General features: G+C 51.5%; 2 protein-coding genes across 2 annotated transcripts; both read left to right on the top strand.

Moving 5' to 3' along the window:
* Positions 1 to 930: 930 nt before the first annotated feature.
* FOXC2 (forkhead box C2) lies at positions 931 to 2634 on the top strand. The gene has a single exon (XM_066557559.1). It carries the CDS (start codon positions 931 to 933, stop codon positions 2431 to 2433), a length of 1503 nt encoding a protein of 500 aa, XP_066413656.1. The 3' UTR covers positions 2434 to 2634.
* Positions 2635 to 10207: 7573 nt separating this feature from the next.
* Positions 10208 to 11053, top strand: FOXL1 (forkhead box L1). The gene has a single exon (XM_066557694.1). It carries the CDS (start codon positions 10208 to 10210, stop codon positions 11051 to 11053), a length of 846 nt encoding a protein of 281 aa, XP_066413791.1.
* Positions 11054 to 24967: the final 13914 nt, after the last annotated feature.

The raw sequence follows: 24967 nt of genomic DNA, 5'->3' as shown, positions 1-24967 counted from the left end.
CGCCGGGCACCGGGACACGGGGACACCGCGACACCGCCATCAACCTGCCCGCACTCAGCGCTGACAAACCCCGCCGTTAGCACGGCGCGGGCAGCGGGTAGCGGGCAGCGGGCACATCCCCGGGCCGGCTCGGGGCTGCTTTTGGGGCAGAACCGCCAAACCCCGCACGGAGGGCCCGGGGGTGCCGGAGCGGGGCTGGGGCCGAGGGTGCCGGGGGTGCCGGAGCGGGGCCCGGCCCGGCCCGGCAGCGCCGCCGCGTCCCGCGCTCCCATTGGCTGCGGCCGCGGCGCCGCGCGCTGCCATTGGCTGGCGGCCGCGGCGGGGGGCGGGGCCGGCGGGCAGTAAAAGCGCGGCGGCGGCGCGGGGCGGTTTTGAAGCTGCGCAGCGCGGCCGGGAGGGAACTCGGCGGCGGCGGCTCCCGCACCCCTCCGGGGGCTCCGCAACGCTTTGGGCCGCTCTTGTGACAAGGACTGGGCTTTCCGCAAGGCTGCTTTTTCGTCTTTTTCCTTTTAAATTTTTTCAAGTTTTTTTTTGTTATTATTCAGGCTTTTTTTTTGTTTGTTTTTTTTCTTGCCTTTTTTTTTTTTTTAAATTCCCTTTTCCTGCGAGAACAGCCCCCCCCACCATCAGCCCAGCTCCCCGCAGCAGCGCCCGCCGCGGGCCGTAGGCGTGTGTAGCAGAATCACAGTCATACAGAGGGAGGGAGAGGCCGCCAGAGACCACCCTGCCCCCGGCGACCCGGAGGATGCCGCTGCGGTGCCGCTGCTAGAGGACACGCTGGGATTTAGCTCGGCTCCGAGACTCTCTCTCTCTTTCTCTCCCGCTCTCTCCCTCTCTCCCTTCTCCGCGGAGGGGTCCCGGACGGGGGTGAGGCCCTTCCACCGTCCTCCTCTTCCTCCTCTCCTCCGCGGCCGCGGGCAGCCCCTCTCCATGATGCAGGCTCGCTACTCCGTCTCGGACCCCAACGCTTTGGGAGTGGTGCCGTATTTAAGCGAGCAGAATTACTACCGGGCTGCCGGGACCTACGGCGGCATGGGCAACCCCATGAGCGTCTATTCGGGCCACGCCGAGCAGTACGCGGCGGGCATGGGGCGCTCCTACGGCCCCTACCACCCGCACCAACCCACCGCCCCCAAGGACCTGGTGAAGCCACCTTACAGCTACATCGCCCTCATCACCATGGCCATCCAGAACGCCCCCGACAAGAAGATCACGCTCAATGGGATTTACCAGTTCATCATGGACCGCTTCCCTTTCTACCGAGAGAACAAGCAGGGCTGGCAGAACAGCATCCGCCACAACCTCTCGCTCAACGAGTGCTTCGTCAAGGTGCCCCGCGACGACAAGAAGCCGGGCAAGGGCAGCTACTGGACCCTGGACCCCGACTCCTACAACATGTTCGAGAACGGCAGCTTCCTGCGCCGCCGGAGACGCTTCAAGAAGAAGGACGTGTCCAAGGAGAAGGAGGAGGCCCGGGAGCGGCTGCTGAAGGAGCAGCCCAAGCCCCCCGGGCTGCCCGGCGCCGACCTCCCCAAGGAAGCCTCCTCCTCCTCTTCCTCTTCCTCCGCCTCGGCGCCGGCCTCCGAGAAGAAGGTGGTGATCAAGAGCGAGACGGCGTCTCCCGAGCTGCCCGTGATCACCAAGGTGGAGACGCTGAGCCCGGCCAGCGGCGGGGCCGTGCGGGACAGCCCCCGCAGCGCCGCCTCGCCGCCCGCCGCCGCCGCCTCTCCGGACGCGGCGCTGCCCGAGCATCACCCTGCCGGTAACGGGCTGCCGGGCTTCAGCGTGGAGAGCATCATGACCCTGCGGACTTCCCCCGCGGGCGAGCTGAGCCCGGTGAGTGCCGCCTCGGGCAGGACGGGCGGCGGGCTGGCGCTGGGCTACCCCGCGGGGCAGCCGTCGGGGTACGGCGCGGCCTGCGGCCAGGCGCTGGACACTAGTGGGAGCTACCACTGCAGCATGCGGGCCATGAGCCTCTACAGCGGCGACAGAACCGCGCACATGTGCGCTCCCATGGAGGACGGGCTGGCCGAGCATCCCACAGGCGCCCCGTCGCCGCTGGGCACGCTGAGCCTGCCCGCGGGGCAGGACGGAGCGCTGGGCACCGGGCATCCCCACGGAGGAGGAGGAGGAGGAGGAAGCGGAGGGGCGGCGGCGGCAGCAGCAGCAGCAGCGGGGGGACAGCCTGCGGCTTCTTGGTACCTGAACCACGGCGCTGAGCTGAGCCACCTGTCCGGGCACACGTTCGGCTCTCAGCAGCAGACTTTTCCCAACGTGCGGGAAATGTTCACGTCGCACCGGCTGGGGATGGAGAGCGCGGCGCTGAGCGAGCACCAGGTGAGCAGCAACTCCGCCTGTCAGATCCCCTACAGATCCGCGCCCTCCCTATATCGCCACGCCGCCCCCTACTCCTACGACTGCACTAAGTACTGAGTAGCCGCCAGTAAACCCCGCTTAGGCCCATTAAAAAAAAAAATTATAATTATTAATAATAATTATTTTTTAAAAATCGGGAGAAATAAACCCACGGCAATAAAAATAAATCTGACAGCTTCCCCGTGGACTTTGTGGCCACAGAGTTTGAAGATCCCAAAAAGCTTTTCTTAAATTCCGGACAAGTAGATTTTACTTGGGAAAAAAAAAAAAAAAAGAGGGGGATCTCTCATTTGAAAAAGAAAAAAAAAAAAAAGAAAGACAAGAAAAAGGTGAAAAAAAGTATATATATATATGTCTATCTAAAAGTGGCAAATTTTATATGCTAAAGTATAGGGGGACTCAGAAAAATAAGTTATGGACCAATATCACAACAACCATTTATACGTTTTAAAAGGAAAAAAAAAAGTTTATAAATATATATATAAATATATGTCCTGGGTATTTTTTGAGTTCTCTGTTGTGCTGTAAAAAATATGTGGATTTCTAATCAGGCTGATTTTCAGAGCCATTAATATAATATTTAAAGTTGAGTTCACTGGATTATTTTTGTCTCGCCCAACGGTTCCTAACTTCCAAATTCATGACAAGTGATTTCTTCTTTTTCTTCTTCTGTGTACAATTATGCAATAGATTTTCTTTCGTTTTAGAGCTGTTCTTTTCGCAAGATGAGGAAATAATTTATTTTTTGCTGGTGGATTTTTTTTTTTAAAGGAAAAAAAATAGACAAAGTATCTGATACTTTTTTATTATTATTTACGACGTGTGATGTTTTGTATAATAGATTTCACCTTTACCATTCCTAAGGACTATTTGCTTTAACCTGCTTCCAAGTTCGTTTGTCTTATGTGGTCCTAATTGTTGTACTTACCTTAAAATAAATCCATGCTGGTTTTTTCTGCTCCAAGTCTGCCGCTTCTCTGTGTATAAACCGGGGATTTTTTAACAGGTTTTGTTGTTTTTTTTTTTCCCTTCCTTCACGCAGAAAACGTGGCAGTGGTTTGTTTTTAAAACAAAAACCTGATTTTCCTGGAGGTTTCTTTCTTGGAGACAAGGTTGAATTCGCGTGAAGAGCCGGAATTGTGCAGCTGGGGAGGGTGAGGAAGGAAAACCACAGCGGGGCTGAGCCCCCTCAATCCCAAATCCCTGCCAGGGTTGAAATTTCGGGAGTTTTCCCAGGCCTGCCATGGGGAAAACAGGAAAACAGGAGGCGCAGGGAGGGGAATTTCTGCTCCTCTCGCCCCGTCCTTGCGAGCGCGGCCCTCGCACGCCCGGAGCCGCCTCTTCCCAAGGCAGAAAACACCCACCCCCCCTAAAAAAATCCCATTTCATTTCTTTATTTATTTGGTTTTCTTGAAAGGAATCCCGAGTGCCTGGGAGTCAGAGCGATCCTTTCAACCCGGCCTCGCTGCGGAGTCTTAGAAAGGTGGAAAGTTCACTCGAGAATCGTTTCGGGTTTGAAATCCTCTCTTGGTTGAAGAATTGGCTGATTTTAACTTTTTTTTTTTTTTTCATTTATTGAAGCTCCTGTTCGCAAGGCCGGGCGCTGCCAGCTATTCTGGCTTTTCCCAAATCATCTTTTAACCTGTTCAAGTTTTTTTTTTTTTTTTTTTTTAATCCAGGGCAAAACGCCGGATTTAGCAATCCCGAGAGCCTGGGAATGCCGGCAAAGCCTAAAGCCGAGTTTAGGAGGTCTTTGGAACTTTTCAAGCCCAGATTTCTGGAGCCAGGCTCCTTTCCCAGCTGTAAAATCACATCCATGCAGCCAAAAATCCCAACCGTGCCCCATCCCACCTCTCGCAGCCCCCCAGTGCCCCTAAAACCCCTTTTTTGGGTTTGGGAGGAGTTTTACCCACGTCAGGCTGTTAAAATCGATGATCTAAATTGGTTTTGACCGGTTGAATTTCGCCTGCGCTTGAAAGCTGGCAAAAAGCAGCGAAACTCTCGATTTAAATGAGAAAAAAATGTCTGAACCTTACTTGATCTGTATTTTAAGGAACATTCTTGTAAAAAAACCTCCCCGCCGTTTTTCCTAGCTCTCGGAGGGTGTTTTTAATCTAATTTTCTATTTTCTTCTTTTTTATTATTTTTTTATGAAACAAAAGTCAAAGCGCTTTCTTAATAAGAGAAAATACAGATTATAAAGGATTAAAATATAGGGAAATCAAGGGAGCAAAACGGTGAAACGAAAATAAATAAGAGGAAAAGGGGGGAAAAAAAATACGAATTGGGAAAGAATTCTCCCCTGGTCCAGACCATCTTCCCGTGGGATTTTTTTCCTGCGTGGGTGCCGGGGTCGCTGAGGGGGGAGGTGGCTGAGGTCAGGCGCCTGCTGTGGCTTTTCCCACCCGCGTGGAGCAATCCCGGGATGCTCCCACATCTTCCCAGCCTGGCGCTGGGAATTTGGGGACCCTTTTCCTCAGGCAGGGATGGGATTCGGCACCGGGATCAGGGACACCCCCAGGCCTCTGCTGCTGGACAGTTCCTGGCATCCCTTTTTCCCCCAGAACTCCTGTTTTTGGTGTTTCTTTCCCCACCTCACCCCGCAGGACGCTCCCTCACGGGATCTGTGCCGCTCCCGTCCCCTCTGGAGAGCTCCTGCGGGGCTGTGAGCATCGTCCCTCTGCTGCGTCCCCTTGCTGTGTCCCCTCCTGTCCCATGGGCCCCGTCCCCTGTCACCCCAAACACCCCACGGGGAGCCCTTTGGGGCGGGCTGGTGTCAAAGGGGAGCCCTTTGGGGTGGGCTGGTGTCTCATGAGAGCCCTTTGGGGTGGGATTGTGTCTCATGAGAGCCCTTTGGGGTGGGCTGGTGTTTCTGGAGGGCCTTTTAAGGTGGGCTGGTGTCGCAGTGGGGCGGGCTGGTTTCACAGGAGAGCCTTTTGGGGTGGGCTCCTGTCTCATGAGAGCCTTTTGGGGTGGGCTGGTGTTTCTGGAGAGCCCTTCGTGGTGGGCTGGTGTCACAGTGGGGTGGGCTAGATTCACAGGAGAGCCTTTTGGGGTGGGCTCACGTCTCAGAAGAGTCTTTTGGGGCAGGCTGGTGTCACAGGAAAGCCTTTTGGGGTGGGCTGGTGTCACAGGAGAGGCGAGAGGATCCTTTGATGGCTGTGTTTAAAAGCTGCGATAGGGATCTCGATCCGAATCTGTCGCGACAGGTGACTCCAGCCTGGCCGGAGCAGAAGGGAAGGAAGGAAGAATGAAGGAAGAAGGCCCAGGGTAACTTTTGAAGGCAGATTTGTCTTGCAGCCCCCGAAGGAGCAGCACAACGCCCCCACAGCCCCTGTCCCGCAGGTCAGGGGAGCCAGGCTGGCCCCGGCACTGCTGATGCTGCTGGCGGCCCGCAGCCCCGGCCTGGGGCTCAGGGAGGCACCGGGAAGAGGATGAGGATGGTGGATGTGTTTCCTAATTTTTTTTTTATTGTATTACCATTCACCACCGGGTTTGCAAACCTGTTCCAAACCCCAGCCAGTTTCGGTCCTGGGCAGAAGAGCCAGCAGTTTTCCACCTCGTCCTCACAGCCCAGCCCAGGCAGTGTTTCCCTGGTGCTCCAGGCCCCGGGTGGAACACATTCCCCCCAGGAATGCCCCACACGGCCCAGCAGAGCTGCCTCGTCCCTCCCGAGCACTCCCACCTTCCCTGGAGCTCGGGCGAGCGGTTTTTGGGGAAAGCCACGAGCTCCTCTGCCATTTCCGAAGGGATTTCGCAGAAAATCCATAGCGGGCACTGGAAGGCCGGGAGAGAGGAAATGCATCCCTGATCCCGGGGCGGCACCGAGCGATCGCGTTCTGTGCTGGGCCAGGGCCGAGGGGCGGGCAGCGCCAGCGGGGAGAGCATCCCTGAGGAGCCCGGCCGGGATCCAGCGGGAATGGGGAGCTCAAATTCACATCCCGCTCCCCTCCATGCCGGGATACAGCGGGAATGGGGAGCTCAAATTCACATCCCGCTCCCCTCCATGCCGGGATCCAGCGGGAATGGGGAGCTCTGGTTCACATCCCGCTCCCCTCCATGCCGGGATCCAGCGGGAATGGGGAGCTCAAACTCACATCCCGCTCCCCTCCATGCCGGGATCCAGCGGGAATGGGGAGCTCTGGTTCACATCCCGCTCCCCTCCATGCCGGGATCCAGCGGGAATGGGGAGCTCTGGTTCACATCCCGCTCCCCTCCATGCCGGGATACAGCGGGAATGGGGAGCTCAAACTCACATCCCGCTCCCCTCCATGCCGGGATACAGCGGGAATGGGGAGCTCTGGTTCACATCCCGCTCCCCTCCATGCCGGGATACGGCGGGAATGGGGAGCACGGATTTACATTCCCTCTCCTATCCATGCCGGGATACAGCGGGAATGGGGAGCTCTGGTTCACATCCCCCCTGCCCTCCAGGCCGGGATGCAGCAGGAATGAGGAGCTCAAATTCACATTCCTGCTCCCCTCCAGGCCGGGATGGGGCAGGAGAGGGGATCACTGTTTTTTGCCCTGCTCCCCACACCCTGGGATGCAACAGGAATGGGGAGCTCTGGTTTACACCCTCTCTTCCTCCATTTCCCGCAATGAAGCAGGAATAGGAACCTCGGTTTCACACCCCTCCTTCCCCCATTTCCGCCGATGCAGCAGACATAGGGACCTCGGTTTTACACCCCTCCTTCCCCCATTTCCCGCAATGAAGCAGGAATAGGGATCTCGGTTTTACACCCCCATTACCCCCGGGCAGGACTAATGCAGGAGTGGGGATCGCTGATTTACAGCCCTTGTTGCTCCCAAAGTTGTGATGCAGAAGGAGTGGGGACATCTGATTTTTGGCCTGCTCCCCCCATTTCCCGGCATGGATCAGGAATGGTGATCACTGATTTACCCCCCCTTTTCCCCATTTCCCGGCATGGATCAGGAATGGGTGATCACTGATTTACACCCCCTCTTCCCCATTTCCCGGCATGGATCAGGAATGGGTGATCACTGATTTACACTCCCACTTCCCCATTTCCCAGCATGGATCAGGAATTGGTGATCACTGATTTACACCCCCTCTTCCCCATTTCCCGGCATGGATCAGAAAACGGGAGCTCCAATTCACACCCTTCTTCCCCTCAAGACTGGGATGCAAGATTGGGAATCCCTGATTTCCACCCTTTCCCCCCCTGTTTCCCGGGATGCAGCAGTAAAGGAGAGCTTTAATTCAACCCCTTCTTCCCCTCGAGACTGGGAATCCCTGATTTCCACCCCTGCTCCCCCAATCCTTAGGTGCAGCAGGATTGGGAATCCCTGATTTCTACCCTTTTCCCCCCGTTTCCCGGGATGCAGCAGGAACGGGGAGAGCTCATTCGCGCCCTGCTCCCGCCGGGGGCTCCGGGCGGGACCTCTCCTCGCTGCTGCTTTAAAAGGGGCTCGTCAGCTGGAGAGAGGAGGGGAAACGGGGAAACCCATCCAGGAGCGCCTCCATCGCCGGGTTGTTTATTTGTTTTGGTGGTTTTTTTTTTTTTTTTTTTTTTTTTTTTCAGTTTGGGGAAAGAGCGACGGAACCAACAGCACCGAGAAACCCCCTCTGTCTCTTTTCCCTCTCGGAGGCTGATCCCGTGCGGATAACGCGGCTGAAGAGCTCCAGCGATGCCGCCGGCAGGAAAGGGATAACAGGGATAACACAGAGCTGGGAAAAAGGAACGGAGGGAAAAGCCGCATCCCCGCCTCCAAGGATTTCCCACCGCCAAGAGGGGAAAACAAGGGAGGAAGCGAGAATTTGGCTGGGGGAGGGAGCTCGGGGAGAGAGCGGGAGCCCTGGGACTGTTCCTGCCCTACACGCGAGTATTTATTGTTCTGCTAATCCGTGCCTGGAGTGGCTCAAGGAGCGGGGGACTCCCCGAGGTGGGGAGAGGAGGAGGAGGAGGGTGAGGGGGGGAGACCCTCGGCCGCTGCTCTGAGGATGCTCGGGGCGGCTCAGAGCAGCCGTGCTCGGCTCCATCCCATCCCATCCCTCCCTGGTGAGGATGCTCCAGGGGCGGGGAGGCTGCCCGGGCGTGGGTGCTGCTCCCCAAATCCCTCCTTTCACCTCTCTCTTTATTTCTTTGGGGCTTTATCGCGCTTTTGGCACGGCGGGTGGGTGCTGCAGCTGCCGGGGGTGCGCAGGGCGCGGGAGGGATGCGGAGTTACGGGCGAGGGTGGTGTTAGAGGGGTGAATTCCCCTCCTCTCACGCGTGGGCTCAGCCAGTGAGAGGGGAGACCCCCCACACCCCTGCCCGAGAAGCCGCCTCCCCGCGCACCCCGGCTGCGTTTCCCAGGCTCTCCTGGCGATTTGCAGCTTTCAGGACCCATCCGGAGCTTCACAGCATCGCGCTGGGTTTTAGCCGGGGGATGAAAAATCCTTCTCCTGACAGGGGAGCGACGCTGGGCCAGAAACCCCCCCCGGGTGAAGCGGAACTTGCAGGGAAATGCGGGGATGGCATGGCCAGGGCAGGGCGGTGCTGGGGGACAGCCGGAGCTCGGCTTTTACCTCCTCCCCTGCCAGGTAAGAATCGCAGCACGCCCGTGGGAGCTGCTGTGCTGTTGGGATGTTTCTCTTTGAAGAAGAAAAGGGTCCCCCTCAAGCCTCTTCTTCCCTCCCTCGGAGAAAAGATGCTCCACAGGACAGGTCTAAACCCGCGGGGGGACTGGGGACACAGGCGACACCTCCAACTGCATCGGAATCCCTCGGGGCCTCGGATTAAAGCTGTTACGTCAGTAAATTAAAAAAAAAAAGAAAGAAAAAAATCCGACAACAGAAAACACAGCCCCAAACCTGGACGTTTATACAGAAAAAGAGCATCACAAATTCCTAATGTAAGCACCGGCCAGCTGTGTGCACTTGTAAAGTTGTTATAATCCCCCTCCTTGTTATAAACAGGAAAGTACATAATATAAAGCAACAGGCCCGCATTCACAAATACTGACCCTCCTCCCCGGGCCTGCCAAATTCCCCTTTTGCTGCAGTCTGCCCCTGCTGCCAGGGGGCTGCACCGGGGGTCCCCCTTCGCCCTCCCTGGGGGTCTCCTCGGGGTGGAAACCCGGGAGCGGGAGGTGCCAAGGACCCCTCCACACCTGATCCCCCCCCTTCCCTTTTCCTTCCTCTCCATCGCAGCTCTGCCTCCTCCCCTCATCCACCCCTTTCTCTTCCTTTCTTCAAGTTTTTTGAATTTTTTTTTTTTTTTGAATTTTTGTGTTGTTGAACGCCCCAGTTTGGCTGCGGGGATCCCTGCCCGCTGCTCCCCAGCTCCAGCAGTGAACATCCTGCTCTGCTGTGTGTGCTTACAGCGTCAAAGGGTGGACGTGATATTTCAAACATCAGATCAGTGCGTTTATATATTGGGTGCCCGGAAATTTTTCCAAATAAACACAGCTTGATTCGACTTGGGTGGGCAGACTTATCAACAGACTAATTCTATAAACAAATGAAGGAATAACCCGGAGACCATTGGCTGGTACCAGAGAGACACGTGGAGAGAGCTCGGAGTTTTGCAGCAATGAAATTTTAATTAATGTGGGTGGGCTGAGAACACAAACGACTGTTTATCAGAGACAATTTATTTTCCAGCGCTAAGTCAACATATAATAGCAAACTTACAACAATTATTTAACTTTTTTTTTTTCCTCCCCTTTTTTTTTTTTTTTTTTTTAAGAGCTATGAAGCAGGGACAGAGGCAGAGCGAGCTCCTTCAGGCAGGGCTGGGAGCTGAGCTCGCACAAACAGCTCCCCGGTGGACTCGTCCCACGTTCCTGCTTCGCTCGGCTCCGAGGGGGAAGACGCGGAGCTGCGATGAGCCACATCTACGGCAGCCACCTGTCCCCCCTGGGCAGCCCGTCCATGGTTTACCTGCCCGCCGCTCTCGGCTTCACCCCCGGGGGAGCGATGTCCCGGCAGGACCCCCCTCAGAAACCCCCCTACAGCTACATCGCCCTCATCGCCATGGCCATCAAAGAGGCTCCGGAGCAGAAGGTGACCCTGAGCGGCATCTACCAGTTCATCATGGACCGCTTCCCCTTCTACCACGACAACAAGCAGGGCTGGCAGAACAGCATCCGCCACAACCTCTCTCTCAACGATTGCTTCGTCAAGGTGCCCCGCGAGAAGGGCCGGCCCGGCAAGGGCAGCTACTGGACCCTGGACCCGCGCTGCCTGGACATGTTCGAGAACGGCAACTACCGCCGCAGGAAGAGGAAGCCCAAAGCCGCGAACCCGCCGGACGCCAAGGGCACCGAGCAGCCGGGGCCGCCCGCCCGCCCCGTCGAGCCCAAGCGGGCCAAGGGGGACGCGGCGGTGCCGCGGCCGGCTGAGGGGACAGCGCCTTGTCCCCCGGCCCCGGTGCCCCCCGCCGCCGCCCCGCCGCACAAGAGCGTTCCCCGGGGCCGCAGCTTCAGCATCGAGAGCATCCTGGCCCAGGGGCTGCGGCCGCCGCCGCCCGGGGCAGCGCCCAAGGCGGCCCGGGCCAGCCCCGGCGGCTGCCGCGGCGGATCGCTGGTGGCCGGCGGCGCCTTCGGGCCGGCCCTCAACGCTTCGCTCATGCTCGACTCCCAGGTGCACGGGAGGCTTTACCACATCGGCATCCCCTTCCTCTCCTGCTTCCCGCTGCCCTTCTCCGAGGCGGTGTTTAATTTCCAGTAGCTGCCCCCCTTCCCCTGCAATCAACGCGCCCCCGGCCCCGAGCGCTGCTGCGGGGGGCGCGGTGGGAGGGGGAGATCGGACTCAGACCTCACCACGCGGGTAAAGACCTAAAAAATCCCCCCCCCCCCCGCCCCAAAGCGATGTTTTAAAGGTGACTCAGGATTTCAGGGCATTTTCAAGGCGCGTTTTGCTGCGGACTCTTTTTGGGCGGGTGCCTCCCACCCCCTGCCAGAGCGACTTTGGAAGGTAAAAAGCGGCTTTGTGCTCCCGTGGGCAGTGGAGGCAGAGGCAGCCCCACGCTGGCCCCAAGCCCCGTGGGCTTTGCTCTGCACCTTTAGTCTTTGCATCCCTCAGGTTCCTCAGAGCAGGTTTCCCCCCCGAGCCCTTCAGGTCTCTGTTTTCTTTTATTTTTCCTTTGAAAGCCAAGCCCCATACCGGGGGGGAGGAGGCTGAGATTTGTTTTGCCATCATTTTGTTTTGCCATTGTTAATACTCACAGGTATTAATAATACCCGTAATTTTGCCATCAATACCCACAGGCACATGATAATTCCTGATATTCTCCACTGGCCCAGTCCTCCCAGTGGGTAACTGGAGCTGAACTCATGGCAGACCAAGCAATCCAGGCTCATCCTGAATATTCCTGCTTGCTTTGACCCAGCATGGGGTGGAACTGGTTTCCTGCTCAGCACTGGTGCTTTGGAGTATCCACACAGAGCTTCTGCTCACGGATGTGGCCAAAAAAAAGGGGATGGATGTGCAAACACGAAAATTTGTCTTGTTCCAACTCTTACTGGGATTGGTTTCTTCTGACCAAAAACGACTGAGGCAGGGTTGTGGAGGCCAGGAGAAATACCAGAAAAAAAAGATAAAAAGAGACATCAGCAATGTTTCTAAAGTTTTTTTGTAAAGAAGGAAGAATCCTGACACACTGCAAGAAATAAGGAATATTTTGTATTTTTGTTTGCCGTAAATAGAGGCTTTTTGTATATTCGTGGATAAATGCCCTTTTGGGGAAAAAAATTATATTCTCAATTTTCATTATGAAACTAAACCTATATCCAATAAAGGTATTTTTGTCCAGGATTGTGGCTGGTGTGATGTGAAACACCTCTTGGCTTGTGCTGGAGGATGGAGGAGTGGGGCCTGCTGCTGACATGATGGGCCCCAAAGAAATGGAAGAGGCTACAAATAAGCTCCTGGGAAATTGCCTGTTCCTTGAAACTGATGAAATCTTTCCCCAAATGATTGTTCCTCCTTCTCTTCCCCTTCTTTCATCCCTCCCCGTCTCAAAAGCAAAGCTTGCTCTTAAATGAGCTCCTGGATATTGAAAATGTGGGGGTTTCAGGTGAGTTTTGGTTCAGTTTTTGCAGAGGAAGGTTGGCATCAATTCCTTGATGTTTGGACCAGGGTTGCTCATTTCAGCCCAAGACAAAGAGCTCTCACGTGGGGAAGGACAGGAAATCTCCAAAAGGTGAGAATTGTTATTTAGCTTCCCAAAAAAACGGATGCTCACAGGCAGATCTCTGGATTGGCTGAGCTGGAGCTTCTCAATAGAAAGACAATAAAAAATATATTTTATTTTTTTAAATCAGATTTGCAAGATAGACTTTATTTTATTAACTTCCTATTTCTGGCAGCTGCTGTTTGAATGTCTATTGAGTTGTTTAAAGTTCTGGCACTGAATGAGAAAGCGAAGAAACACTTGCAAAAGGTTGTGAAGGTGTCACTGCTCAGTCCCCAGCATAATTCCCAGGGCTGGCTGAGTGCTGAGAGGGTTCAATGTCCCTGTGTGCCACTCCTGGCCCTGTGTGGCATTAGGGACAGGTGCCAGGTACAGAAGGGGTCACCTGGCCAGGAGGTTCCATTCCAGGCTGGCACTGACATCACCTACAGGAGGCTGCAGGAGGAGGAAAATGAGCCCAGCAGAGCCCTCAGATCCCCCCTGCACCCCCTGTGTGGTGATTTGGGCTCGGGCTGGGGTGGGAGGCTGATGCTCCCTCCCAGGAATTGTTTGATGGGTCTCCATCGAGCCCTTCCCACAGGGAGGGACCCTGCATCCCTGCTGTCCCCACAGCCAGGCCCATGGAAAGGTTTCACCCCCCAAAATTGGATATTCGTGCTCTCAGTCACCATTTTTAACCTGTCTTCAGCTCCTCTGTTTCCCTTTCTCCTGACTTGGCCTCCCAGCTGTAACCCCCAGTTTTGTCACCTCTCAGCTCCTATTCCAGCCCCAAAATACCTTTTTGGACCTGCAAACAGGGCTTTTATTCCTTTCCTACTCACACACGTGGGACCTCTCCCTGTCTGAGCCCTTTCTGCACAAGAGCAGTTTTTTAGTGGTGAAAAAAGTGAGTCTCAGTTTAATACACGATGTATATTTTTATCACAGACACTTTTTTTTTTGGAGACCCAGCTTTTTCTACGCAATGGGAATTTGTTTCTTTGTGAAGCTTTGCTTTGACATTTGATCTTATTTCTGTTTTGGTGGAGTGGAGTGGGACCAAGTGCAGCTGCAGCCTTTAAAAGCCACATTGAGCTTGATTTTGGTTTTGCTCGAGGGAGTGAAATTAGTAAACTTAACATGCTCTGCACAAAAGTGACACTAACTCCAATGAGCTCAGAACCCGGTGAGCAGTTCTGAGGGGCAATTTGGAATTAATTGGGATCAGGCCAGTGCTGTAACAGGAGATAAATACCAAGAAAAAGGGTCTTATTGCCAGCAGGCTGGATGAGTAACCACACACGGCTTCTGCACGTCATCTGTTTATAGAGAGGGGAGAAGTCATGGTACAATAAAAACATACAGTAAAAACATAAAATAAAAACACACAGTAAAAACAACAGCAGAGCAATGAGTGTGCAGTCAATTCACCAATTCCTGCCCTTTGCATGGGGCTGAGCATCCTTTAATCCTCTCCATATCCACGTGGATTTTGGTGCCAGGGAATCATCAAGGACCTGAGGAGCTGCAAGGAATCGGTGCCAATGGTTTCACACCTGCTTCACAAGGCACAAAACCAGCTGCCAAGCACAGAACTGCCACCCAGCATTTCACTCATCCCTGCTATCTTCCTCCTCCTGCCTTTCCCAACCTCTCAGGGCTGGCTATAAACACCAGTGTGGAACAGTGGGGAGAAGTGGAAGCAGCCTGGGATGCAGGATAAACAGCACACTGCCTGTGTGGGCGATGGAGATGCCTTCCCCTTCCTCTGCAGAGGAATGACCTCTCCCAACCCAGCAAAGGTTTCTCCTCTCCCAGCTCTGCAGCCAATTTTAACTCCTAGGAGGAGGGAGATCACAGAGGAGTTTGGTTCCCAGAGGGGCTTTGCTCCAAGCGTGAGTTTCCTATGAGGGGAACTGAAAGTTGGGCATATTAAAATAATTCTGGAGTTTAATTCCTCATAAATGGGGCTTCCAGTCTTTAAATAGGCTCAGTGTGTGTTCTCCTAAAGTTGGTCTCATAGCATGGATAAAATATAATCAAGTATTTAAGCATGTGTAGAAGCCGCTTTCAGGGTTTGTCACTCAAGGTGTGGCTGTCCATGCCTGATTCCAAGGTTCCATACATCTGAGGGACTCTGTAGCCTCTTCTCCTTCCCCCATTTTAAAAGTTAATTCTCTGTCCATTCCTTACCACAGAAAACACACAAAGGAGGAACCATCCCTTTCCACATCAAAACCCGCTGGCTTCCTGCTGGCTGCTCCTAAGCCTGGTGTGAGGAGCAGTCAATTCCCAAAGCAAAAAAGGGAAGAAGGATCTGCTTCCTCACTTGATTCATAGCCCCACATAGCCAGAGAAGAGATCTCCCAGGAGACAGCATTCAGGATATTAAACAGATCACATATTTGATTTGAAGTGAAAGACCAAGAAGACAAGATCACAGAATGAGAGAAGTTACAGATGGAAAAGGTCTATGAGGTTATGCAATCCATCAGTCTGGACATTGCATAATTGCTCCCCACAGTATATTTTTAGTGCTTTATCCAGACAAATCATTAAGTGCTTTAAAATGGGCCAGATTCCTCAAATGCAGTGCGTGCTAAGTCACAGCTGATTTCCCTGAGCCTCGCAGCTCCAGTGTCTAACAAGACACCAAAAGGAAGTTGTGTGTGGTCACAGAGAACAGAACGGACCCTTCCAGAAATAATCCAGGCTATCCCTCACAGGAATCTCTCCTAAATTGACTGAGTGAGACCTCTAAAATCTCATTTTCGGATTACAGTGAATAATACATTATTACTTATTCAGATGTTCTCTTAGGCCAAAGTCAAACATTGCTCGTGTTCATGCGAGCACCATTTGTTTTAAGCCAGCTTCAAAGCCGGCTCAGCAAAGCGTAAAGAATGTTTATTTAAAATATAGTTGCTAAATTTAGCATGAGCTCGGTTAGCCTAAATCTTAGGGACATTTTTAGAGAGCACATTGCGAATCAGGAATGCATGGAGAAATAAATAAACTTTCCCACATTTTTGGAAATCGAGGGAGAATTTGCGAGCTCTTTCTCGCACGGGCGATTTCTGTGGATTGGAGGATACAAATTTCCCACTGAACAGACAGTTGGAAATGCACAATGCTGATCATTTTCACCAAAGCAGTTTGGTTTCAAATAATGCTCCCTCAAGAAGGAAACAAAAGCTGTCAGCTTTTTTTTTTACAGAAATTACGCAGAGCACCAACATGTTTCAATATTTACCCAAGCTCTTTGCAAAGCACTGAGAAGCAAATGGAGCTGGGCTTGGGCACGAGCCAAATCTCAGGTTTGGATTAGGTCTTGTGACCTTTCCTAGGAATTCTGATACTGGATTTTACACCCACCTCTTGCACATTGGTTCAAACATCCCCCAGCTGGATGCTGGGCTGGGTGAAATGCCAGCTGGCCTCTGGATTGGATATTTAGACAGAAAATTTTTATGAAGAAATTTATGAAAATTTTTATGTTTTTTTTTTTAGACAGAAAATTTTCACTTTCCTAAGCTTCCACAGCTTAAAGAGGCACATCTGGGTCACCTTTGCCTCAAGTGACATTGTCTGAGAGATCTGAGCAAACCTGTGATGAGCAGACGTGTGACAAACAGTTAAATTCTCTTTGATCAGGTGACTTTTGATGATCTCCCTCCATCCTTCCCATCTTTTGGTTGCTGTGAGTGGGATGTTTCTGCTCCTGGAGTGGGAGGATTCCAGCTGTGCCCCTCATGGGGCTGCAGGGCACAAGGGATGTGTCCAAGCACCCCCATTGCCTTTGGTGGGTTTGGGATCAGCTCCTCCCCAAGCACACAGGTGGAATAAGGGGCCGTGGAACAAAGCACAGGGTTGATTTCTTCTCCTTCCAAAGTCAGAGCTCCACCACTTCCACTGGTTCCAGCAGCTTCCAGCACCTCCATCCTGTATTTCAGCTTTCTGTGGCAGTGCCAAATCCTACCTGCAAGACCCATCCTTCCCAGAGCTCTCCAGATGAGCCTTTGCAAATCCACTGGCCCAACCCAGTAATTCCCAAATCCACGGTGAGCTGGACCCCCTAATTCTTCACTACCTATCTCCAATTGCTTACTGAGTTTCTGTTTTCCTTAGAAGAGCAATATGTAATAATAGTTGTTACAATAATTGTATTTCTGTTTTTACATCTGTAAAGATTAAGTTAAACAGTATGAAGCCCATTAAACTATTTCATGTCATGCTGCCATAAATTTCCTCCATTCCCATTGCTACTATTATTCCAGAGTAAACTCTGAGATCAAGCTGCTGCCACAGAGAGTTATTTATAGGAGCTCATTCATCAATAAAAACTTCAAAAGAAATCTGTTACTCTTCTATTGGGAAGCCAAAGAAAACTAACATAAAGACAACCCTGTTAAGAAACAAAGCTAAGGAGACCACAAGACATTTAGTTAAGAAAAATCCTGATTTCTAACAAATGCCATGCAAGGAGGGGAAGAAGAGAAAAAAAAGGAAAAGATTGTTGGCAGCATGAATCCTTTAAGTTGTTTCGCTCTCATTGGATGGTTAAAATAAACTGTTAAACAGTTGTATTTGGCCTGGCTCAGCCCCCTCATTAGGCTCCATGTGATGGATTTGGGATCTCACAGTGTGTAAGGAGCTCTTCATCCCCTGCAGAAGCTGGTGCTGTCCTGCCCCGTGTCCCAGCTGCTGCTGCACCCATCCCTCAGCACAGCAGAAACCCAACCAGGAGTGAGGACTGGGCACCAGAAAGCATCCACCTCCCTAAAGGTAAACAGATAAAATAGGAAAAGTTGGCTTTTGTCATCTCTACTTTCTCTCACTTCTTTTGTGCTTTTCTTTGTACGCCTGAGCTGTGCAGGGTTGGATTGGGTGGTCATGGTAGTCCTGCAGAGAATTAAATGGAGGAGAGCTCCCTTCCCTGTTCCACCTGAAAACCAACCTGAGAACAGGCCAGGCGAGGGGATTCTGCTCCTCTGCTCTGCTCCTGTGAGACCCCACCTGATACCCTGTTCTGGTGCCCCCAGTAGAAGAACATGGGGCTGTTGGGAAAAGTCCAGATGAGGCCACAAAGTTGATAAGGGGACTAAAGCATCTCCTCTGTGAAGACAGGCTGAGAAAGATGGGACTGCTCAGCTTGGAGAAGAGAAAATTGTGTGGACATCTCACAGCACCTCCCAGTATCTGCAAAGGCTATGAGGAAGCTGGAGTGGGATCCTTCATCAGGAACTGGAGTGACAGGACAAGGGGGAATGGCTTCACAATGGAAAAGAAGAGGCTTGCATTGGATACCAGGAAGAAATTCTTCTTTGTGAGGCCCTGGCACAGGTGGCTGCCCCTGGATTCCTGGAAGTGTCCAAGGCCAGGCTGGATGGGGCTTGGAGCCATTTGGGACAGTGGAAGGTGTCCCTGTCCATGGCAGAGGGTGAATGAGATGATTTTTAGGGTCTCTTCCAACTCAAACCATTCTATGATGCTGCAATCTCTCTTTTTTTGGTCCCTGTCTCATTAACAGCTCCACAGGAGTGAGACTCCCATGAAGGAGCAGGCACTGAGGATCAGCCACGCCAAGAGCCTCAAACTGTGGTTTTGGAGCTCAACAGGAGCACTCCCTCATTTCCATGACAGGATCTGAGTCCTGAGGACAGTATGGACCCACAGCTCCTGGCAGGACCTGGGTGATGATTATGAACATTTCACAATCACATCCCCAAAGCTCAGAGGTGAGGGTTCTTGTTCCCAGGGATCTCTTTCCATCCTTACTCATCACACAAAGCTGGGCAGGGCACTTTGTGTAGATTCACCTCCATCAACACTCATCACACAACAGCCCAGTTCCTGCTCTGAGCTGGCCATCAAAATTATCTCCAGAATCTGCCAAGCCACAAAACCAGAAGGCTGGAACTCCCAACCACGTGGGGCTCAAGCTTTGGTGAAATCACCCTTTGGTTATATGTGGAGGGGCTGGATAAAATCTGTGATTTAGGGAATTAGGGGAGGTGGAATTTCACTTGCAGAAAATGCAACCTTTGCCTAAACTGTCCTCTCTACACTCTCCCAAAAGGCTGCTTTTATTTTCCTTACAACCTGTTCTTGGCACTGCAGGTGAGGCATCCCTGGTTTCCTTGTGCTGAGGATTCACAGCAAGAACTCCCAAATCCCATTGATGTGACTTAAAAGCTGCCCCAGCACTTCTTTCCAAAACTGAGGTAAAAGGTAAAGAAATCTGTCAAAACTCCTCAAATCAGGGGCTGAATAAATCTCTTTGCCCACGACATCTGAAAGAATTACCCTCAATTTTGCCCATCTTTGCTTTGCTCCAAATTGAGGCTCATGTAGCCAGTTTGAAACTGATGTAATTATGGTTGTTCAAAAAGAGTGGCAGAGCCAAGTCAGTCACACTGACTCAGCCATGCCAAGAGAAAAGTTTTTATATATTGCTACAGCTCAGATTTGGAACTGCTCTAAACACTAAACACAGAGATTATTAATAAACATGCAATGTCTCTCTGTGCAAACCAGATTTATTCCCATTTAACTGTATTTACTGTTAAATAGAATTGGCTTGTTATGAAAAGGGCAAAGAGAAGCCCTCAGTTGTTGTGTCTGGTTTCAGATTAGACACTACATAATTTCTGAGTAACAATAACAGCAATTGTGACCCACTTCTCATGGAGTATTTTTCACTGATTTCTCCTAAAGTGCTTTGCAGGGAAGGTCAGTAGAAAGACCCATTGTAAACACAGGGAAATCTCCTGATTATTTGTTTTGGATGGTTAGAGAGGAAATTGCATATACTTTCATGGAAAAAAAATCCTCTATTATTATCCTCTGTCCTAAAAAGGTGGTGGTGGGGGAAAGCCTGGTGACTCTGATCTAAATTATCCTAAAGCAAATTTCTGACAAACCAAATGAAGCCAGACGACTCTGGATTTAATGAGAGTAAATAGTAGCAGACAAAGTTAAAGCTTGAACCAGGGCACCCAGCTGCTGCTCTGCACAGCTTTGCTGCCTGTCTTGAAGCCTTTGATTGCCCAGTTTTATTTTCTTTGCTAATTTCAGAGATATTTTACTTCGCTTGAGCATCAACAGGTCAGCTGCTGGCAAAAGCAAGTGGCAAAAAGCCATAGGCGTAGTTTATAGACAATTAGGAAAAGAATTGTGTTTAGAGTGTGAAATGCAATTACCTAGCCAAACTTGCCTGATAAGGCTTGAGGCTGAGCAGAGCCAGCCCTAGAGCAGACTGAGATGTGATTCAGCCCTTTGAAGTCTCCTGATCTAATTCTTAGTGCAGCCATACATGATTTCCGTTGCTGGGGAAAACAAAAATCCCATCCCACATCCCAGAACCCCAGGTGCTCTCCTGAGTCTCTTGGCTGTGGAAGCTCCTTCTGGTGTGACTCCCCTGGAGCCCAGGGAGGGTGTTTGGAGGGGGTTCTGCCTCTCAGGGCTCAGCCAAGCTTTGCTGAGTGTTTAATTTGCAGCACTCGGGCTTTGCCTGGGCAGGCACCTACCGAGCTTTGTTGGGTTGGCCTCCCGACCTTGCCCTCTCTGCCTTGCTCTTGTCAAGTCTCTCATCAAGACAGGACTCGTCACACTCCACCCTGGTGGCTCAGCAGAGACCTTTTGGCCTTTCCTTGACTTTCCAAAGGTGGGGGCAGGTTGTGAGAAAAGCTGGATGAAGGGAGGCTTCTGTTCCCACTCCTGCTCCTCAGCAGGGCCAGCATTCTCTCAGGGTTTCCCAGAACTCAGAAGTGGTGGACAAGTGGTCACTGCTCATAAATTGTTGCTTGTCCATCCAAATAATATGAAGAATTAGTGATTCCATGGCCTTTTCCAGTTATTTGTTAAGATTTCCTTGTTAGCAGCTCCAAATGAGACACGCTTCCCTTTGCTCTCACCCCTGTTTGCTTTAAAAGGGATCTTCTTTTCTTCCATTGAAAAAAGAGAAACCAATAGGGGGGAAAATATCTTTAGAATGTCTAAGGAATGAAGTTTCTCCTTGAGAATGTTAAAACTACAGAGGAAACGTGAAGAATCAACTCTGACACACATGACAAATATTGAAAGGGAGCTGAAGCTGAAAGGCAACTCCTCGAAGACTTTGGATCATTAAGAAAGTACATGAATGAGTTGGAATTCTTGAAAGAAAACCTATCCCAGGCTTACTCCCTTGGCTCAGAGCCAGGGGCTCTGTGTTTGCCTCCCAAACTCTACTGCAGTTCTGATGTCTGAGGGAAAATCCATCTCCTCTGATTTCCTAAGGTTGGGCAGGATCAGGGAGCTGGGGGTTCCTGTGTGTTCATCTGGGGGCTTGGAGCAGCACTGGGAGCCCATAAAATCCATAAAATCCAAAAGCCATAAATCCTGGCTGCCGTTGCTCCAGCCAGGGTAAGAGCAGCAGCTCTTCTGTGGCCCAGAGGGCGACCACCAGAGAGCTGGGCTGGGCTGTGCAGAGCTTTCCCAGGCTCAGGCTCTCCCTGGATTGCTCTGTGTCCACTGGAAAGTGCTGGGATGCAAACCCAAGGTTGTGGCTGCTCAGTCCCGTGTGGATTCTGCAGTCCTGGGGCTGTGGCACAGAGATGTGAACGTGGAGTTTTTCACAGTGAGGGTTGTCTCTCCAGGAGGTTCCTTCTGTTCTTAAGGAATGCTTTGGGATTGAAGGTGAATCACCCACCCATTTTGTCCAGGGCAGCTGCACCCTCAGCTAATGAGGGAACCTTTGGGTTCTGGGAGCAGAACATCCCTCCTGGGTGGCCTGAGCAGATCCTGGGCTCTCTGCACAGCTCTCCCTGGCTTGGGCAGGCGTGGGAGCTGAGCCCTGAGGGGTGTCCAACCCAGAGGATGATGACCTTATGGACCACAGAAGCTCCACATGTGACATATCCAAGCCCACACTCCTTCCTGTGCCCCCACACAGCTCTCACACCAAGTTCTGCCCCACACCGCACCACCCCAACAGCTCTGAGCTGACCCAGCTGCCCAGCTGGGAGCTTCACACCCAGCTGAGGGCCCACACTCAGCTCTCCCTCTGAAGGGAGGTGGTGTAGGAAGTGGCTTTGGAGTGGTTTGGTGTGGGAGAGGAGGGAGGGAGGCAGAGGGATGTGGAGCTGAGCTTTCCCATGGTGGCTGCAGCAGAGTCATCTCCCAGGACTCTCCGTGTCCTTTCTACCATCCATGTTTTACAACCAATTCCCAGCTAGTTTTACAACCAGTTCCCAACTAGATTTACAACAAATTCCCAACTAGTTTTACAACCAATTCCCAACTAGTTTTACAACCAATTCCCAGCTAGTTTCCCTAGGAACAGCCTGGCTGGGAGCTGGCCCAGGCTGGTGAGATAACGCCACGATCCGCGAGCTCCGAATTTCACAGCTGTGGTCAGACAGCCTTTAAAATCTCCGAGACAGAACTGGCCCTGTGCAGAGCAGAAATTGTAAGTTTTGGCCCTGTCTCTAACCTTTGGAGAGCTGCCCAGCTTCTGACAGTCTGTGATGATGTCTCTGTGGAGGAAATCCTACTCTGAAGAAAAGCATGTTGCTTTCTCCCAAAGTTATATTCTTCCTTTCATTCGGCCACCATAAAGGACACTTTGTCATCTTGGCAGATCCTAAATATTCCCTCCTAATTTTATGGGAGGCAGAAACAGGGACAAAAAATTAAGGATTATTCAGGAGTGTTATTTATGGCTAAGGATATAAGGGATTTGAATGGAAATAACAATTAAACTCGAGAAAAAATTCACACTACAGGTCACTGCAATCCCAACTTTTCCCCTCATGAACTCAAGTCGAGGAGGTTTTCTTCCCCTTTGTGATTTAGGCTTTGCTAAACTTCTCTGAAAATAGTTCATATATCACAGAGAGGAATTTCCATGGGGAACATAAATACATCTGTGGAAAGAAGGGAAAATTTTTCCTTGTCTCTGGGAATGGATGAGAAAGAAAGACAGTTGACGCCAGATATTAATGATGAGTGGAGGAAGCCATCCAAAGAAAAAAACTACTGAGAATACTAAAACTACCCCAAAGTCACAGACCTATAAAAACCTACTATGGAACAATGACTTTTCCACTAATTCAGGCTTAGATTCAAGAAAATATTTAAGCACAGGCTTAAGCTGGTCCCAGTTTGGAACAGCTCTTGAGTGAATTTCAGCTCTGTGGATGTGTTTTTCAGCTCTGGGGATCCCAGCTGGCATTAAACATGCCCACAGTTAAATCCAAGCTTAAGGTCTCTTGGGAGGGGAGGTTTTTTTCTTCTGGTGGGACTAAATAACACAATTTTCAATTTCTTTGGTCCTGCAGGAGTTTATATTAAATTCATAGCTCAGGAGACAGCGCTGAGGGCGTTTTGAGCTTACAGGTTTTGATCAGAAGGAAGTTGGATCAATCTAAAGGAAATACAAACCACAATATTCAAATATTTGTGGTTGATACGTTGAGATATAAACATGGATCCATTGTCTATGTGGATATATGGACACATCACAGGCTGCAGAGGGTGACAGCCACGGAGGGACATTAACAGCTGATCCTTTCCAGCAAACACCTCTGCAAAACAGAGCTTTTGTGATCCCTTCAGCAGTGGAGGGAGGGAGGGGATAACTGAGGGAGATAGCTGTGCTTGTTTCTCCTCTTCCATTTTCTCAACTAAAGTAAGTAGAATTAAAACAAAAAGTGGGATCAGTTTGGACGCAGATGTGTCCCCCTGGGTCATCAAATCAGTCCATTTTCTTCCAACCTTGTCCCACAAGGGGATGGAGGTTACATTCATGGGGGACACTCGAGGGAAGTGGAGGAACAGCCAGCAGACTAATCTTTTTAATAGCCCTTTAGAAAAATGCTTTTCTCCAGCTCTCAAGATTCCCTCAAGCTGGATAAAAATCCCTCTTTGCTGTGCTGATAATTTTGCACACATGATAAGATATTTACTCGGGTCAGCTCAGCAAACTCTACCCTTGACTACAGCAAAAATATTAACTCAAATAAAATAAAATGAAAAAAAGGTCCAGAAGCAGCCTGGGGACAGGACACTACCCCCTCCCACACTTCTAGGGGGCTCAAAACACAAGTGCACAGGAGTGACTGGAGTGGGGCAGGGAGAGATTCCTGCCCTCCTGAGGTGGATGGGAAGCAGAGACACAACAACCCTGCATGGGCAAGTCCAGACAGCCCTGAGCTCTGGTCCCACGTCTGCCCTACACCCTCCCCAGCAGCTGCTGGGCTCTCCTGTCATCCCCCAGTGCCTTTGCCATGGGAATTCCATCCTTTGCACAAGGGCAGTTGGTATTTCTCACCTCTGAGGTCACGAGTTGAGTACCTTCTGCCATGTCTCACACATGGCCTTGCATGTCCCCATCCTCCTGACATGGTCAGGAAGTGCTGGTGGTGTTCAATGCCCATCCAGCTTTAGATTTTAGCTCTTCATTGCCTCCATCCTGCTCAGGACCCCTGTGGGGATGAGCTGGGTTTATGTGGCAGCCACGAGGACGTGGCTTTGGCCTGCTGCGCCCAAGGATTGCAAGGCCGAACCTGCCGGCCTCATGCGTCCCTGTCCCCCTGACATGGTCAGGAGGTGCTGTTGGTGTTCAGTGTCCATCCAGCTTTAGATATTAGCTTTTCACTGCCTCCACCCTGCACAAGACACCTGTGGGGACGAGTGGGATTACGTGGCAGCCACAGGGACGTGGCTTTGGCGTGCTGTGACGCGGCCCAAGGATTGCAAGGCCGAACCTGCCGGCCTTCCCTGAGCGCTGGGATTTGGTACAGCTGGGTGAGCAGTTTAATTGGGTTATTAACACATCTCCACGCTGACATCAGGAGCATTAAAGGCTGTGTAAATACTGGGACAAGCAGCACTGCCAAGGTGCTGCAGGCAGGTGGGAACGCGTGTCCCCAGCCCCTCTGGTGTGGGAACCCAGGACATTCCTCTGGCTGCCCTGGAGGACTTGAACCCCTGCCCAGGGGGCTTGGAGACCTTGGCACAGAGCCCAAGACCCCCCTGCCTTTGATTGAGCCCTTGGAAAAAAAACAATTACCAACCTTTATATGAAGGATTACAAGCCACGAAAGTTTAAGTAGAATGATAGTGAATTTATCACAGGGTGAAAAATAGATTTTTGGGGTTTTTAGAATGGTGGTTCAGGGGGCAAGATGGAGGAATCTGGGTGTGTCCAGCCTTTCTCCACCTTCTTGGCCTCCATCTTCTGCTCTGATGTTGGCATTTTTAGATTGGTTTAGAGTAGACGCTCACTGTCTAACGTAGGTGATAGGTATTGGAAAGTAATTGTAAATATTGTACACATAGTTTTTAGTATAAAAAGATAACACTGCCCCAGAGGAGGCAGAGTGCCTCTGTCTGACCTGCTGAGTGGACCTCGGCTGGACAGGAGAAAAAATTTTATAGATAAGAAACAATAAACAACCTTGAGACCGAGAACTGAAGAGCTCTGA

The sequence above is a fragment of the Molothrus aeneus genome, chromosome 11, assembly GCF_037042795.1.
Source record: "Molothrus aeneus isolate 106 chromosome 11, BPBGC_Maene_1.0, whole genome shotgun sequence".
Lineage (NCBI taxonomy): Eukaryota > Metazoa > Chordata > Aves > Passeriformes > Icteridae > Molothrus > Molothrus aeneus.
This window is presented reverse-complemented; position numbering and strand designations above follow the sequence as displayed.